Source organism: Cebus imitator, unplaced genomic scaffold, assembly GCF_001604975.1.
Source record: "Cebus imitator isolate Cc_AM_T3 unplaced genomic scaffold, Cebus_imitator-1.0 Scaffold222, whole genome shotgun sequence".
NCBI classification, from domain to species: domain Eukaryota; kingdom Metazoa; phylum Chordata; class Mammalia; order Primates; family Cebidae; genus Cebus; species Cebus imitator.
In genome coordinates, this window is record NW_016107537.1 from 868742 (window position 1) to 886622 (window position 17881).

At 42.3% G+C, this 17881-nt stretch overlaps 1 protein-coding gene across 1 annotated transcript; it reads right to left on the bottom strand.

Moving 5' to 3' along the window:
- Window positions 1-1546: 1546 nt before the first annotated feature.
- Window positions 1547-9252, bottom strand: IL36G (interleukin 36 gamma). Its single transcript, XM_037727183.1, has 4 exons — window positions 9188-9252; window positions 8565-8669; window positions 7755-7894; window positions 1547-3060 (listed from the first exon to the last, which is right to left on the bottom strand). The coding sequence occupies exons 1-4, from the start codon at window positions 9240-9242 to the stop codon at window positions 2851-2853; spliced, it is 510 nt and encodes a 169-aa protein (XP_037583111.1). The 5' UTR covers window positions 9243-9252; the 3' UTR covers window positions 1547-2850.
- Between the last annotated feature and the right edge of the window lie 8629 nt (window positions 9253-17881).

A 17881-nucleotide genomic window follows, 5' to 3' on the forward strand; every position in this document is an offset into this window, starting at 1 on the left:
GATTTTTTTGATAAAACCTCAAAAGCACAGGCAACAAACAAAATCAAAAATAGACAAATGTGATATCAATCTATATAAAAGGAAACAATAAACAGAATGAAGAAATAATTTACAGAATGGGAGAAAATATTTGCAATCTATGCATCTGACAATGGGTAAATATCAAAAATACATAAGGAACTTAGCTGAAATAAATAAACAAATAAATAACCTGGTTGAAAAATAGGCAAAATACCTGAATAGACATTTCGCAAAAGAAGACACACAAATGACCAATAAGTATATGAAAAAAAATGCTCAATATTACTAATCAGAGAAATGCAAATCAAAATCACAATGAGATATCACTTCTCCCTAGTTAGAATGCCCGTTATCAAAAAGACAAAGGATAAGTGTTGTCAGGGATGCAGTGAAAAGGGAGCTCTTATACACTGTTGGGGGAGCATTTAAATTAGTGCAGCCACTATGAAAAATGTTATAGAAGTTCCTCAGAAAATTAAAAATAGAATTATCATATGATACAGCAATTCCACTATGCAAAGGAATTCAAATCCTTATGTCAAAGAGATATCTGCACTCCCACATTTATTGTAACACCATTCACAATAGCCAAGATATTGAGTCAACCTAAGTGTCCATCAACAGATGAGTAGATAAAGAAAATGTAGTACATACACATAATGGAATACAATTTAGTCACAAAAAAGGGATTGAAATCCCATCATTTGTGATTACACAGATGAACCTGGAGATTATTATGCTAAATGAAACAAGCCAGGCACAGAAAGACAAATACCACGTGATCTCACTTATATGTGAAATCAAAAAATGTTGATCTCATAGAGTTAGAGAGTAAAATGGTAGTTATCAAAGGCTGGTGTAGTAAGACAGGAGGAGGGATGGGGGGTGTCAGCCAAGGGCTACATAATTACAGTTATATAGGAGGAATAAATTTCAAGAGACCTATTGTACAGCAAAGTGACTATAGTAAATGATGATATATTCTCTCAAAAAAATGTAGAGTGGATGTTATGTGCTCTCACCACAAAAATGATAACTGTGTGAGGTAATATATTTGTTAATTAGCTAGATTTAACCATTCCACAAATGTATATATACCTCGTAACATCATGTGAAACCCAATAAAAATATACACTATTATCTGTCAATTTAAAAAGATACATAAAAATTGAGCTTTAAAAACTCCTTTTAGAAATTTAATTTAAAATGATTAAACCCCCAAAAAGAAAAAGTTAAAGAATAGAGAGATATCACATTAAATCCATGCTTGCTGATCACTTACTGTAATTCTTAGTAGAGAATGCAGTCTGATTATCCAAAAGTAGGAAAAAAAATTAAGTTGTTTATGCTATTTTGGAGAATGTACTTAAGCAAACAGAATGTTCTGCATTTTTGTTGTTAGAATAACAATAAAGAAATCTATTATATACAGAATCAGATCTGAGGTATATATTTCTACAATTATACCCACAGTTAGTGTGTTAGGTCATTCTGACATTGCTATAAAGAAATACCCAAGACTGTGTAATTTATAAAGAACAGAGGTTTAATTAGCTCACAGGTCTGCAGGCCTTACAGGAAACATGGTGTTGGTATCTGTTTGGCTTCTAGAGAGACCTCAGGAAGCTTTCAATCATGGCAGAGGGTGAAGGAGAGCAGACACATCACATGGCAAAACCAGGAGCAGCAGAGAGTGAGGGTAGATGTGCCACACACTTTTAAACAACTGGATCTTGTGGGAACCCACTCACTATGGTGAGGACAGCATCAAGCCATAAGTGATCCACTCCTGTGACCCAAACACCTCCCACCAGGCTCCACCTTCAACATTGGGGATTACATTTCAGCATGAGATTTGGATGAGGACAAACATCCAAACTGTATCAGTCAGCTATTTAAATTTTTCAGAGATATTGTCTAAAGGAGGCTGTTGGGAAAGCAAGGTTTTCTCTTACAAAAAAAAAGGACTCCTTTACTGAAGTTTTTAAAGAAAGTATGTGGATGGTGAGATGGTCTAAAAGGAAAAGCCTAGAGGAAGCCAGGAAAAAGCAAGGCTATTCAGCCATAAAGAAAAAAGCCAAACAGCGGAGCCCTGTTACATACTGAATTTCTCACCCCAACCCCATCGCTAACCACCAAGGAAGGCCCTTTTGTCCCCAGCTAAGCCCCAGTCCCAGGCTTAACCACGTGATGGCTTTATTCAACTACTCTTGCTAATTTCAGTTTACTCTTTGTTTATATCAGTTTTAGCTTTATTGTTATATAAATATACAAAGTTTTTTTAACTTTAAGATCACAGATTACAATTAGGACAAAAGCTTAACACAAGAATTCTTTTTCTTTACAAGGTCTTACTGCTGAGAAGGTTCTATTATGCACAATGAGGTATACTGGCAACATATAAAGACTATGGATGATCTATCCCAAAAAGAAATAAAGCAAAACAGAAACAGAGATCAGCTCCATGCTAGTCATGCCATCATGAGTAAGACACATGAGCTCTGAAGCATCTTCATACTCACCCCCAGGAGAAAGCCCAGTGGTTGGTCTTTTGAGTCTCGAAGTCACTAATGCAGATGCCTTGTGAGCTACGCAGCATCAGCTTGAGAGACGAGCCTTATACCACCCAGCTTTCCTCCTTCTGAGCCCACATCCTGTTCTTCAGTTGCTATGAAGTAATTGCTTCTTCTTCATTATAAAATGAGATAACAGCAGCCTTGCCCTCATCTTAGCACCAGTGTAAAAATGACACCAACAAAATGTAGAAGAAAACGCATTGGGAACCAGAAACTTTAAAACAAAGACAAACCTGCCACCTCTAGGCTAAGTTCAGTCATTTATATCTAATTCAAAGGCAGTGTTGTGCGACTTCCCAAGTTCTGAAGTCAGGAAAATGGGCTGGTCTCTGCTGGAGGAGGCAATGAACCAGCCCGGGAAGGCCACAGACTCAAGGGTGGAGGTCCTACCAGTCTTGAGACGATAGAAAAGGAAGTGTTTCATGGGCTCGGGTTGGTCATACAGATCCATGATCTTCTGCTCCTGAAATGTGAGGACAAGCACCCATGAGAAGAAACAGAAGCTGTTTGAGATATTCAGTGTTATTCAAAATAATTCAATAAATATTCCAAAGTTCCAGAAAACCTTATCCATCAGAACTAGAGAAAAATGCATTTTAAAGGAGCAGCAGAATAAACATACATGAAATGTTACCTTCCAAGCCCTCACCCTTGGAAGTGGGTGTGGGAAGTTTACAAGGAAGAGTTTAAGGAACAAGCAGCCACACTTGAACAACAAGTTAGAACTCTTCATACACAAGAGGCTGAGGGAACCCTTCGGAAAAGGAAGAAGTTGGAAATTACCTCCCTTACCAATACCACAGCAGTGAGAGCCACTACCCTACAAGAACCACTGGTATGACAAAGGACAGCCAGGTTAGGCTATGAATTTCTGACTAATTGTCAAATATATGAGAAAGATAAACACGAATGAAAAAGACACAAAAGGGTCTAACAAATCAAAGGATTTGTGTCAAAGGAGGAAAATAAATAGAGCAATCAGAAAATGCCTTCTATATTGTATATAAAACTATATTCTATATGTCTGTATATTTGTATGTACATGCATTATGTATTTAGGTAAAATAAGTATTTCTAAATAAATTACATGTGTTCAAGATCTCAAGAGAGACACAGAAATGATTCGTAATTCAGCCACATTCCACTGTGAGTGGGAAGTTCTTCTCCCATAGGATTCCTTTACTCATTTAATGATTTCCAGTTAGTCTGATTCTTTGGGTGGCCAGAAACCTAGGACTCATTCTTGACATTTCTTTTCTTTTCTTTTCTTTTCTTTTCTTTTCTTTTTTAATTCCATAACATCTAACCCAGGAGCAAGGCCTATGGACTCTATTTCCAAATATTTCCTGAATCAGGTCACCTCTTGCACTCCACACACAGTGTCAACCCCAAACCAGGCCATCATTCTCTCACCTGGACTATTAGGGTGACCTTCTAAGTGTTCTACGTGAACTTACTCTATTCTCTAGTAATCATTCTCCACAAGGCTGGTAACCGAACTTTAAACTGAAGTAAATAAATAAGATTACGATACACTTTTGCATGATTTTCCATTATTATTAAAATGAAACTCCTCAGCAAAGCCCACAGGGTCTACACCACCCAGCTCTTATCTACCTGCTGCACTGCCCTCTTCCCACTCTCCTGAATGTTCATTCTGCCCCACCACATCTGTCTTCTTTTTTGCCACCCAGGGTTCTGGCACTTACTCTCCCTGCACCTCACACCACCCCCACATCTTCCCATGGCCAGCTTCTCCCCATCACTCGTGTCACCTCCTCGGGGAGAGCTTCACTGAACATCCCATCCCAGCCAAAATAGGTTTGGAATTTCCCCTCCCACTCATTGCAATCACATTCCTGAGTTACTTTCTTCATTAGTACCAATTGCTATCTAAACGTAGTGTATTTATTTATCATTCCCAGAATTATTGTTAGACTTGTTCATCACTGTATTCCTCAGCACAGAGGAAAGCCCCCAGCATTCTACTGAATAGAGATTTGCTGTTTAATAAATGGAAGAATGCTTCCTCATTTCAAGCTCCCACACCTCCTCCATCATCACCTTCAACTTCCTACCCACTGAGAAAATTGAAGTAATTAGAAGAAAACTTGTACAAACCACCCCAAAACATGGGCTCCCAGCCCACTGCACCCATACCCGCACCTTCCTGCTTGAGTAGGACAGAGTGACAGGTCCCATCTGCACTTGCAACTTAAGGACATCCCTCTAGCCATTCTCCCTGCTCTCTTGTGCTCCATCAATTTTGCTTGCTTTGCTCAGTCATTCCCATCAGCATATTTGCTGTCATTTTTACCATCTTAAGCAACATAACTTGTTTGCTTACCCACCACCACTGCCAGTTCCCCTTTGCAGAAAACTTCTTGCAATCACTGTCTATATTTACTGTCTCTGATTTCTTTCTTGTAATTCCTTTCTTTAAAATTACTCCATCCAACCTTTTGCCCCCACCACAGCAACAACACTGCTCCTACCAAGGTCCCCAAAGACCCACCCATTGCCAAATGCAATTTTGCAATTCTTAGTCCCCATCTGAGAACAAAGGCACAACATAAGGGTGACTTAGCTGACAGGACAAAGTAGAAAATGTCATTCTCAGTCCTGATCTTATTGGTCACACTCACAATCCTGTTTCCTCCACTTAAAATACCTCCAGAATCTGACCTGCTTCTCCCTATCTCTGCTGCTATCTCCTTGTCCATCAAATCATACCTCAATCACCTCAAAGTCTCCTGAAGGACTTTTGCCTTTGCCTGCCACAGTCTGCAATCAAAGAGCATCCAGAGCAATCATTTTTAGACCTAAGCCTCTTCACGCCATTCCTCTGTTCAAAACATTTTAATATTTCACATTTCACTCAAATTGCAAGGCTGAGTCCTTGCAAAGGACAACGAGGCTTTCATGTCTGCCTTTATCTCTCTGGACTCCTTCCTCGGTTCACTCTGCACTCCTTCCTCTGTTCACTCTGCACGCCTGTCCTCACTGGTTCTGAGACGTGCCCTCACCGGACACCTGCTGACTAACTTCTCTAGCTCTTTCTACTCCCTGCTAACATCTCACCTAGGCAAGGATGCCTACTGCACTGTTCACCACTGCAGCCTGACCCTGCCTGTGTTCCTGGTACTGCTGGTCTCTATCCTGCTCTAACCAGTTTTATTTTTCTAGGAGAAGTAAAGACCTCTAACACAGCACAAATATACCTACTATTACATTTATTGTTTGCCATTTTTCTCCTTTCACTAGAATCAAAGCCCTGGGTAATCAAGGCTCTTTGCCATTCTGTGCACAGTTATATCTCAAGCACCTCCACAGTGCTGGAGACCAGGAAGTGCCCGCACATTTGCTGAATTGAATTGGATTGGGTTGAATCAAATTGAATTAAACTGAAGTTTGTAAAACAAGAACAAACAGTCATTAAAAAAATAAAAGAACAAACCAGAGAGCTTGAAAATTAAAACAGTAAAGGTTTAAATTTCAAGAAATGCTTTTCAAGGATGATTTCCAGAGGAAACAACACTGAAAATGTAACCATGAGCTCGCAGAGCAAAGCAAGAAATTCTCCCAGCTGCAACACCAAAATTTTAAAAAGCAATGAAAGGATAGAAAGCATAAAAAATTAGATGGGATATTGAAGTAAGATCCATAACTTCCAACGATGGATGAATAGGAATTCCAAAAAGAAAATAAGGGTGAGAATATATGGCCAAGAATATATCAAAAGTTAAGGAAGACAGAGCAGTATGAAGAAGAAGGGACGAGAATGACCCCTGGATCAACCAAAGCCGCACACCGCTGCATCCTGCGCCCAGCGCCTACGTCCCTCCGCCATTGCCACCATGCCAAAGAGAAAGGCTGAAGAGGATGCTAAAGGAGATAAAGCCAAGGTGAAGGACATACCACATGGAAGATCCACAAGGTTGTCTGCTAAACCTGCTCCTCCAAAGCCAGAGCCCAGGCCTTAAAAGGCCCCTGCAAATAAGGGAGAGAAGGTACCCAAATGGGGAGAAGGGAAAAGCTGATACTGGTAACAAGGGGAATAACCCTGCAGAAAATGGAGATGCCAAAACAGACCAGGCACAGAAAGCTGAAGGTGCTGGAGATGCCAGGTGAAGTACGTGTATTTTTGATAACTGTGTATTTCTGGTGACTGTACAGTTTGAAATACTATTTTTTATCAAGTTTAATAAAAAGGCAGAATTTTGTTACACTTTTTAAAAAAGCTATGTTGTTACCACATAGAACACTTCATTGTTTTTTGTGGGGAAAGGGGCTTATGTCACTAGTAGAATGTCTCTGAAGCTGGATCGATGTGGGGAAAACACCTTTCCCTTCTAGTTTTGAGAGACTTCTTTTTGGCTCCCAGGAGGAGGGATTCTCTGACTTTGACACACATGGCCACCTTGGCACAAAAGCCTTGTGGTATGGAAAAACAAATTCATTTTTATGCCCTCTTCTCCCTTTCCATCTTTCAGCATAGACTTAACTCCCTTAAGCCCAGACATCTGTTAGGACCTGACCCCCAATAACTGGTTACCAGTGTGTCAATCAATCTGGACTTTCCAGTGATGCCACTAAGATGGTACTTGTCAAAAGAGCAGTGGTTCCATTTCTAGATTGTGGATCTTCAAATAAATTCTGCCATTTTCATTTCACTTCCTGAAAGTTAGGGTCGGCTCGTGAAAAGTTGTTAAACAACATGCTAAATGTGAAATGTCGACCTCACTCTAAACTTTCCCTGTTCAGAACATCAGATGAAGACTTCATTGGGTTTTATAGTGGCTTTCTGATTTTTGGTAGTCCACTGAAGAAGGGAGTTTGAAAGTAGTTTCATACTGTTAATGATTGTCTGCCCATATCCTGCCTGAAATACCATGATTGTTTATGGAAAGTATTTTTAATAAAGTTGGATACAGTTTGGCTTGGAAAAAAAAAAAAAGAAAGAAAGGAAGACAAGGACCTCAACTTCTGACAGCCAGGATAAAAAGAAAAGTCTATTGCATACACATAACTTAAAAGAAGCTGGGAATAAATACGCTTAGGAAGACAAGACTATTTCTTTTTTAATTCTAAACTTAGGTATTCAACCAAACACTTCTAAAAGAAAAGGCTTTTAAAATATTTTTCTTAGTTACTCACTTTTAGCAGCAATGTGGGCTGTTCTCCCACCTTCTCACAATACAGACACATTTCTGGATTCTGGATTCCCAAATAAATGGGATCCCCTTTGCCTTGCTCGAGAGCCTCTGCATACTTGCATGTGACAGCAGTGACAATGACTGTAAAGGTAAGAGGAGAGATGGTGTCAGTTTCCTTTTGAAGTCAGAGATTATTTGATTTAGAAGGCAGTATCTGTAAGTGGGTCTGGAAGAGAGCTGAAGAGTGTAATCCCAACTAGACCCACCAAATGGCCAACCGTCCTATTTCATTCATTTACTTATTCATTCATTCACACCATGTGCCAATCACTGCCCTAGTAAATGAGCAAATACAGAGAGCTACGCAAACAGCAGAGTCTGCTCCTGAGATTCTCATGCCTCTGCTTGAGCACATGGAGATGGGAAACTCCTACACCAAGCAGCTCCTCTGATTCTTGGAGAGCTCGGTCCTTTTTGCAAGTTTTTCTCAATGTGATGCTGAAATCTGCCTTCCTGTGGTATTCACCCATTTAGTCATTTTAGGACCCCCTGAAGTCATGCAGAACAAGTTAAGACGGGGCTTCAGGTGACTGAAAGCATCTTTCCTTTTCCCCGGGAGGCTCCTCCACCGTCTATGGCTTCTTCATCTTAGTGGAACACAAACTTCTCCCTGACTTCTCTTCCCAATTAGGTGTGAAATTCTCCCCCCTTCAGGTGGGCCCCATTGCAAAGTCACACTTTTACAAAAGGCTGGTGCCAGCTTTCCAGCCACACCAGTGCAAATGGTGGTGCAGGCACAGTGACCACTCACCTGGAGTCACACTGCTACTCCTTGGAAGTGATACAAGGGTCTGACCCTGAAGAGTCCACACTTGCTGATTCAAATCGTTAACATTTCCAGTCTTAGGTTGGGCTGCTAATTTTGGGATGGAGAAAACAAATGAAGAAATACTATAATCAAGGCTGCTTTACTAGACCCAAGGAGAAAAGTATCTAACCCAGGCCCTTTTGTGAGGAAGGTGTAAGGTTCGCATCCCCAAACTGGCAGCACTCACATCACCCATCAGCCCAGCCTTTCTTTCAAGTGAAGTTGTGAGCTCTGTTGAGGAGGGCAAGGGCTACCAAGGGAAGTCACTGGTTTAAGAGGGCAAACCATCAAGACAGAGGGCAATGAGCAGTCTCACAGAACCTGTGTGCCAAGGCCCAGCTATCCTCTTTTGTGCCTGTTCTGTGCTTGGCTCAATGCTGAGGACTGGAGCTGGAGTAGTGACTAAGCAATAGCCCCCCCTCCCCAGAAGCCCAGGGTCCAGTGGTAGGTGGGCAGCACCAGGTGGGAAGGTCAGTGCACTGAGAGGAGCAGAGAAGCCTGGGGCTTCCACAGGAGACAGCTGAGTGCAGAGGGCCTTGGCCTCCAGAGCCCCATCCCAACAGCACCTGCTTGTTGGATGGCCTTTCCTTCATCGCCAAGGTGTCCCAGAGTGCCTCTCATAGCGTGGTTGTCTCAGCACCTGTGAGGCAGACATAGGAGAGATGAAACATGGGAGATGTTTCCAAGACCTTCCAGGACACAAGCTCCTCGGGCCCTCATTCTAGACAGGGAGCTGGGAAACCTGGCCTGACACAAAGCTCTGGTCAGAAGTTCTGAGTCACATCTGGGACAAAACTTAAAGGAAGCATCAGCAAAGGGAGAGCAGGTAGAATTTTCCTCCACCCCGAAATCCAATTAGCATCATAGTGTCTCCCCTACGAGCGCAAAAGCCAAGCATAAAATTTGACCTCAAATAACTCACAGGCACCTGATGCCCATGTCTCCTTTTCTCTGAAGCCTCTACCCCTCCATCAGCATTGTTTTTGCCTAGGAACAGGAGAGGGTCCCATGCCAGAGCTGCTCTGCCAGCATCCCAGCAACTCCCCAGTGAGAAGCAGCCCCACACAGGACAAGGCATAGAGCCAGCCTGAAGTGGCCCTTCTCTTCATTGAGCCCCAAAGCACAGACAAGAGGAAAGGCTCCAGAGCGTGGAGGAGGAGCCAGCTATTAACTATACCTGGCAAAAAAAGGGCCTTTATTTACAGCCCAGGGGACAGAATCGTGGCTCCAGCAGCTTCCAAGGGCAGTGACAGGCTCTTAAGGAGCCTGGGTTATTTATCTGAGCAGAGAGGGAGGCCCCAGCTTCCTGGGTGGGGCATACGAAATCACAGAAATAGCACAGGTATGACCCATCTGGGCTCCCTGAGAAATAAGTCTTGAGCCAACCCACATAAATTCAACCACAAGGAAATGAGATTGATGACAGATCCTAGGTTTCTCAGAAAGGGGAGACTAAGGGAATTCCCCAGAGTTCGGCTCTTCTGCCATGTCATTCTGGGGCTAGGACTGGAAATGCCAGGCACCCTCATGTCAGGGAATCCATCTCCTGAGACTGGGAGCCTTGCCCTCTGCAGTCAGGCTACAGGCAACCTGTGAGAGCAAAATTAGCCGCATGTCTCAGATAAGATCCCTATGGCATTTCCCAAATACCCTACCTAAGGCTGCATGTGAATGGAGAGCCAGACAGTGGGGCTCCCCTACCTAATACTCTTTCAGCTCCATCAACATGGGGAGCCACAGGGACTATGTAGACTTGTCTTTTAACTGAGGAAAGCCTGGTCTCAGGTACCCCCAAAATGCAGTGGACTCCAGAGCTGCCTAAGGAAGTAAAGAGTTGGGCAGTGATTTCTCCCAAATCCGAGCCCCAGGTGCCAGTTTCTCCCCCACCCTTTGCCCTAGTAGTATGCAGGATATTTCTAGATTCCTGATCAGTGGTAATGGTTATTTTTATATCCTGTTTATACACCCCATCTTATCTGCTATAGTCAAGCCTAAAAAATTGCTGAGGTACAAGTTAGCTAGAGTGAAGTGAGTTTTAGGAGACAGACTTGAAGCACCAACAGCTTCAGGTTCACCTGTCTATAAGGAAAAAAAGTACAAAGAATGAGACAGAATCTTCTAGACAAGCTCATCCATGAGCCCCTCTTTCCAGCCCTGGAAACAGTCTCCTGACTCAACATCTCTTACTTTCCACCCCCATCTTCTGCTATTGGAAGAACACAATCCTTTCCTGCCGTGGCCCAATCCTATCACTTTAGGCTTATGGTGTGACCCTAGGAGAGGGTGTGGTAATGTCAGGTGCACCTTTGTTCAAAGTCAGCCTGAGCCACTGCCACCTCACTTGCATCTCCTCTGCCCACTTAAATATCCCCTCCACTATGCATCAGTCAACATATTCCCTTTCTTGGGATGCTCACCACAAAACAGCATGCAAAATCCCCATTATTTGACCCCCGAAAATCCCTTAAGCCTGAGTTTCCAATGGAGAGCTCTCTGAAAGCAGAATCCATGCTAGGATTGCAAACAAAGGGAATTGAATAAAAGGACCTGGGTACATGCATGTGGGAAGGCCAAAGAAGATTAAGGGATTGCTGTGGTATCCCGGATAATAACAACTACAGGAAAGAAACAAAAGGGAACAAAATAACCTAGGGTCTCAAAGGAGGGCTTTTGTAGGACTTATCTCCAGATATGAGTCAGGGATGGGGGGGTTCTCAGCAAAATGATGCTCAGACCTCTGAAAAGAGAGTGCAGTCTGGTGGATGCTTGGTGTGTGAAGGTGGAGGGGAGGGGTCAACAAGAAGATGCTCAGAGGATCCAAGGAACACAACTCAAACAGCTGAATTTTCTTTGATTCAAAAGCCTGTGGGTATAGCCAGAACTTCCCATGCCCAGATGAAGGTTGCAAAAACCTATATAATAGGCTGACATGTGTCCTTTTCAGCCTCAGCCTTCTATTCCACTTGGTCCTGACCCTTCAACAGCTTCCAAGCACTCAGAGAATCCAGCCCTTCCTAGAATTCCCAGCACTCAGCAACCATCCTGAAGTCCCCAGTTTAATTGTTAGTGTGAATAAGTGCCAGAGAAACTGCAGGGAATAGGAGTGATGATGATAACAGGGGAGAACCGAATCACCACGGCTGATCAGTAAAGAGCAGAGAGCACATCTACTGAAGAAATGGCCCAGGACTTTTATCCAAAAGTGGAAGGGACAGGTGTTATGATTACATGATACCCTGGCTGTACTTCAGAAAACCATCAATATTGATTCTGGTTACAAAAAGTAAAGGACAGAGTGTTGCTATATTTTATTTATTATCATTGATTGTTTTATTTACTATCAATGATTTACTATCATAAGGAACAATGACAATGATGTTTATCAGTAAGTGTGGCTTGAATTTAATTACCATAAGTACTGACAAGGCCAAATTTCCCAGTTATGAAAATGATTGTAAGAAAACACTTAGTCCAGATTCTAGTTTCCAAGCTTTATGACACTGTCAATCTACATTCATTTGGTAATAAGCCCTGCTAGCTAGTTTGTTCTCTTAACATGCTCATGACCTTATTAAGTTGAGGGAACATCAGTGAAATGCAGGTGGGGTAAGAGAACTTGATTATTAACCCAGTACAATCTCTATAATCTGTTGTTAGATGCTCAATCTCTACAACACCTTATTCATGAAACCAGGCAGACAATCATAGCAAAGCAGAGGGAGCCATATGGAGCAGTAAAAGTTATCAGTCCCTACCTTTGCCAACCATAAAAAATCAACTTTGTAGTAGAACTAAACTCAGAATCTATAACCCCAATTCCAAATCCAGACCTCTCTGTTGGAGTCATAGGTCTTCCTTGGGGGCTCTACAGGGGGCCAAAGCCATGTGGCTTATGACCTATCGAGGGCTCCCTACAAGTAGGCTGGCAATCTGGCCTGAGGATTGCCACTGGAAAGAAGTTGGCATTCACTTCAGTTAAACTGGTGGGGCAACATGGTGTGTACCATGAACTACAGAGACCAGTGTAGAGTAATTTGTACTCCAGTAGACTTGTGAAAATGCCAGGGAAACTCTTGGCATAGCCTCTGTCTAAAGCCTTTACCCAATGTAGATGGAATGATGTGCTTGGACATGGCCCAAAGCCTCTGCTCCTCCACATAGCCCAAGCCCATTGAAGACTTGCTTCCTGTGAGCTAATCCATTACATCTTCCTGAAGCTGGTTTCCACAAAATCCCAGACTTTAGCACATGGGCCAACATGCAATTTAACAGCTTCCTTTCCTCATGTGAAAATGAAGGACAGAGTAACAAAAATAACCCCAAAGCTACTCAATAAAGTGGCAGTAATAAATAGAAACGTTAAAAGAGTAAAGAAAAAAGAACCAAACCATATAGGACTATTGTAAAGGTATATTTCTCTAAATTTAAAACAAGTATTGGTTAAATTGTCATTTATGTGCAACAACAACACAGAACTAAGACAATAAAAAGCCTAGATCAGACAGCCTATAGTGCAACACTTAAGGAAGGGGTCTAGGTTCAATGCCTAGAGTTTGAAATTCCTGGACAAAGAGCTAAATGACAGAGAACCCTTAGCCTTCTTTGCCCCAAATCATACAAATGCAAAATCCATGAAAAAAGAGGATGATAAATTGAATGTCATCCACATTTTAGAATTTCGGACAAAACACATCATGAAATGAATTTTAAAAGACAGACTATCCAAGAGAAAACATTTGCAACACATCTAACAAATAATATCCAAAGTTTGTAAATAATTCTTACTAAGAAATAGGAAAAGTGCAATTAATTCCACAGAAAAATGAGCAATTGTCACAAAAAGTATTTTACTAAGTAGAAAATATAAGTGTCCAATAAATGTAAGTAGTTATAGTAAACCACACTGGTAATTAGCAAGATGCAAATCAAAGCAATACTGAGATTCTCAGGAAGGCACAGATTAAAAAGATGGTAGGCAATACTGTGAAGAAATAGATTCATTCACCACATGGATGGCTGCGTGAATCATTCATTGCAGACTTTTTGGAAAGAAATTTTGCAGAGGCGATTAAACATTTTAATGGGTGTACCCTTGATCCCATACCTGTACTTATAAGAGTCTATCAATTAAGTTATTTTCTGAAAAATTCTATTCAAAGTGGCTAAAACAATAAAAATATTTACTAGGTTACATAATTGGAAGTCCAGAATTATTGATTATCCGAGTTGCTGATCTGATAATTCTATGAGGTCAGCAAGGGTCAGCATTTTTTTTAATTCTCTCTGGCCTTAAGTTTAATTCTTAACTCAAGGTCAGGTTTCTCCAAGGCCATAAGATGGCTGCCCGTGTCAATCAAAACTGTGTGCTCAGTCATTCACATCTTGTAGAAAGAAAGGAATGTCTCTCCTACAACTATCAAAGTCTTTCTGGTCTGTTTGAGCCAACTTGGGAGTCATGCTGTGGCAGTCGGGGTCCTAACAAAAAACAGATGACACATTCAAATTTGGCAATTGGAGGTAAATGTAATGAAGGAGTTATTTATAAAGATAGGGGTAGAGTACAGGAAAATCCCAAGGCATAGTACAGAACCTCAGGCTACTAAAAGTGGGGTATACCTCTGGCCACACCTAGGCCTGAAAAGACAAGAGGAGGAAGTGGTTACTAGCACCCAGAGAGAGAGAGAGAGAGAGAATAGGGCCACTTAATAGGACCTGTGACCTTCATCACGAAATAGCCTGCAGTGACCTCATAAGAAAGGAACAAGGGCACATAGTCATGAATGGCTTAATGACGTTTTATAGTGCAAACATCATAGAGCGTATTTATACAAATCTAGATGGCACAGCCTACTGCACGCCTAGGCTACATTGCATAGCCTATTGCTCCTGTACAAACCTGTACAGCACGATACTAAAGCAGGAAGGGCAGCAAGAAATAAACCTCTCAAATACCCAACTGGGAAGAAAGGGGTGATTTATTCAGCCAAGAGCAAGGCGGCATAGTTGCCTAACAGCCAAGCTTGAGCACACAAAGAAAGTCCCTGCCCTTTTAAAGGCGTACAACTCTAGAAATTACATGTGAAAGGGTCTTGGGCTTACAACTTTAGAAATTACATGTGAAAGGATCTTGGTCCGTGAAGTAGGCATGGGGTGGGGGTTTGATCCTGTTTAAGTAAAAACAATGCCTTCTGGATTCCTCCGCACCATGCCTGCGATCTATAGGGGGGCTATTAAGGTGGCGCCTGGTCTGCCAGCCTTTACTTCTCCTATTGAAGTGCAGTGTGGAAGTCAAGGGGGAAGTGGTCTTAGATGCTTAGGTCTCCTTCCTCAATACTATACTGAATACTTGAGGCAAATGTAACAGAACGGTAGTGATTTGTGTATTTAAACATATCTAAACACAGAAAGAATACAGTAAAAATATGGCATTATAATCTTATGGAGCCACCATCATCTATGCACACTGAAATGTCATTTTGTAGCAAATACCCTGACCTCATTTTCTTCCTGATATATAATAATGTATGTTTTGTGATCCTAAATGTCTCAAAATAGAGTCACCTGTGACAAGTGACTCAGCCTACAGTGAAATTGCTGACCCCTTAAAGTGATAAACGCATGCATCTGGGGGTAAATGTTGCACCTACTGTGGTCAGGCACTCAGTCCAAGACCGAATGAAAAGCAAAGCCAAAGGCTGTGGGGATCATGGCTACGTACACTCCTGTGGAGGGCCTTAAAAACCACAGAGAAATGGGCCATGGCGAGACACCTGCAGAAGCTCTGCTCATGAGAATTCCGAGTCCTCTTTTCCATCTGGCATCATCACCAGGAGGCCCACTGGGAAAAGAGCAGCGACAACCACCTCTCCCCAGTTCCCCTGCAAAAGATATTTGCATGATTGTTAGTGTATGAAAGCCCTGCAATAAGCCATTAATTCCTAAGCAACTAATTGGCCACTGAGTCACTGTGAAACCTCTTTCCCTCACCTCCACTCCCATTCGAGTTAGCACAAGTATGCTGACTTGAACCTGATATGACACTTGTCATTCTCCAAGTTCCTTTCAGCACTCCCCCTTGGCCAAACCCAGAAGCCAATGGCAACCAGAAACCAGAAGGCAAGGAAGCCCATGGATGTAGGTCAGCCTCCTGGGCAGACAGCCAGGAAAGAAGCATGGAGAGCAGATTTGGAAGGGCAGTTGGAAGTTACCCAGCATAGTCCAAGCCTCTTGCCCCTCAGATCCATATTTCTTTTTTTCCTGAGTAAGAAATTTGTGTTCCCTCCCACAGGTGAAATTCTGAATCATCACATTAGGTCAATGTAATCATACTCCTATTTGAAACTTCTTAAAGCCACTCCCAGTGTTACTCAAGTAAGGTGGTTAGAGGAAAAGGCAGGGATAGGAAGAAAACAGTTAAATAGTAAATCTCTACTCCTTGATTCTGTAGTTACTCACCAAAGCCAAGTTTGGTAATCATAGCTTCCCTCTTCTACCACCCACCCCATGTTCCCCTTACCCTCTGCCAGCACCTCGCTGGATGCTGTTCTTCACCTTACAGGAGAGTCAAGCCTCCATTTCTGTGCAATCCAGATCCTCAGTGCTCTTCTTTATTGGATGCTTCAATTTCCCATTGACTGAAACTACCAGACACAGGAGAAGCAAGAGATTCCCCAGAGTAACAAGACATGCTCCAGAGGAAACTCTGGGCCCCAAACATAGTCCTATTTACCTCTACGGAGTAGCAGCAATACAGCTTTCCCCCGAGTAATTAGGATCAATCAGCCCAGCCAGTAAAGTGAACGCTTTCTGCCAATTTATATGAAATCAAATGCAGCACACTCTCATTTATAAGTGGGAGCTAAACAATGGGTGCATATGGACATAAAGATGGAAATAACAGACACTGAAAGTTCCACAATGGAGCGGGGTGGGAGAAGAGGAAAGGAGCAAGAGTTGAAAAATCACCTGTTTGGTACAATGCTCACTATTTGGGTGATGGATACACTAGAAGCCCAAACCTCACCATTATGCGATATGCCCATGTAACAAACCTGCACGTGTGCTCCTTGAATCTAAAATAAAATAACAAAAAAAATTGAAAACAATTGTAATGATCTACTGGCATTCTCCACAAACCATGTAGTATCTGCAGCAGCAAAGGGGCAAATTCAGTGGGGCTATGACATTAACACCCTAACATCTTTCAAGTCTGTGATGGGACACTAACTCTAGTCACTCCCCCACAGATGGAGTTTTGCTTTGGGCTTCTGGTTTATCATCTTGGCAGAGGGTCAGGAGAAATTCTAGGGGCTTCCCCTTAATCCTCTCTCCATAACAACTTCCACTTTATAAGGAGGAACCCAATGTAGACATGCTGCCAGTCACTAAATTTATCTTGTCTCACTGTACATATTGAGCCCTCAGAAACAATCTCAGGCTGCCTCTTCAGACAAAATCAGACCCAGGGTCCCTCTGTCTCCTGTGCTTTATCATCCTCTGCTGTGATTGATGGACCATTTTGGCTTTTTTTTTTTTTTTTTTTTTGCCCCTGGAGATTTCCATCAATACAGAACCAGTATCTGAAAACCCCAGATACGATTTCACTCTCCCAGTGCGCAGCCATGATAAATGGCCATTAAGATGTCTGGGGAAGGCTTGGGGAAAGATTCTTACTGTATGCCAGTCACCATGTATTAGCCTGCCCAGGCTGCCATAACAAAATATCACAGGCTTGGTGGCTTAAAGAACAGAATTTCATTTCTCACCATTCTGGAGGCTGGAAGTCCAAGATCAAGGTGTTGACAGGTTTGGTGTCTCCTAAGGGCTCTCTCCTTGGCTCACATGTGGCCACCTTCTCTCTGTTCTCACATGACCCTGTGTACATCCCTGGTGTCTCTTCCTTGCATTATAAGGTCATATTGGATTAGGGACCCACTCTTATGACCTCATTTTACCTTAATTACCTCTTGAAAGGCCCTATTTCCAAGTAGTCACATTAGGGGTTAGGGTATCAACATATGAATTAAGAGGGGGCACAATTCAGACCATAACATGTGACTATGCAAAGTTCCTCCTCAAACAGACCTGGCCTTCATCTTAGTCAAAGGAATCCATAGCTTTGATCTTCCTTAGACCTGGAAACTGGGTAAAAAGCCACACATTTCCACTACAGCAATTTAAGTTTTCTGTACACCACACCTGAAAACCTTCTTCCCATATGTGTTAAGCAGCCCCTTAAAAGCTTTTCCATGTATTTCCTT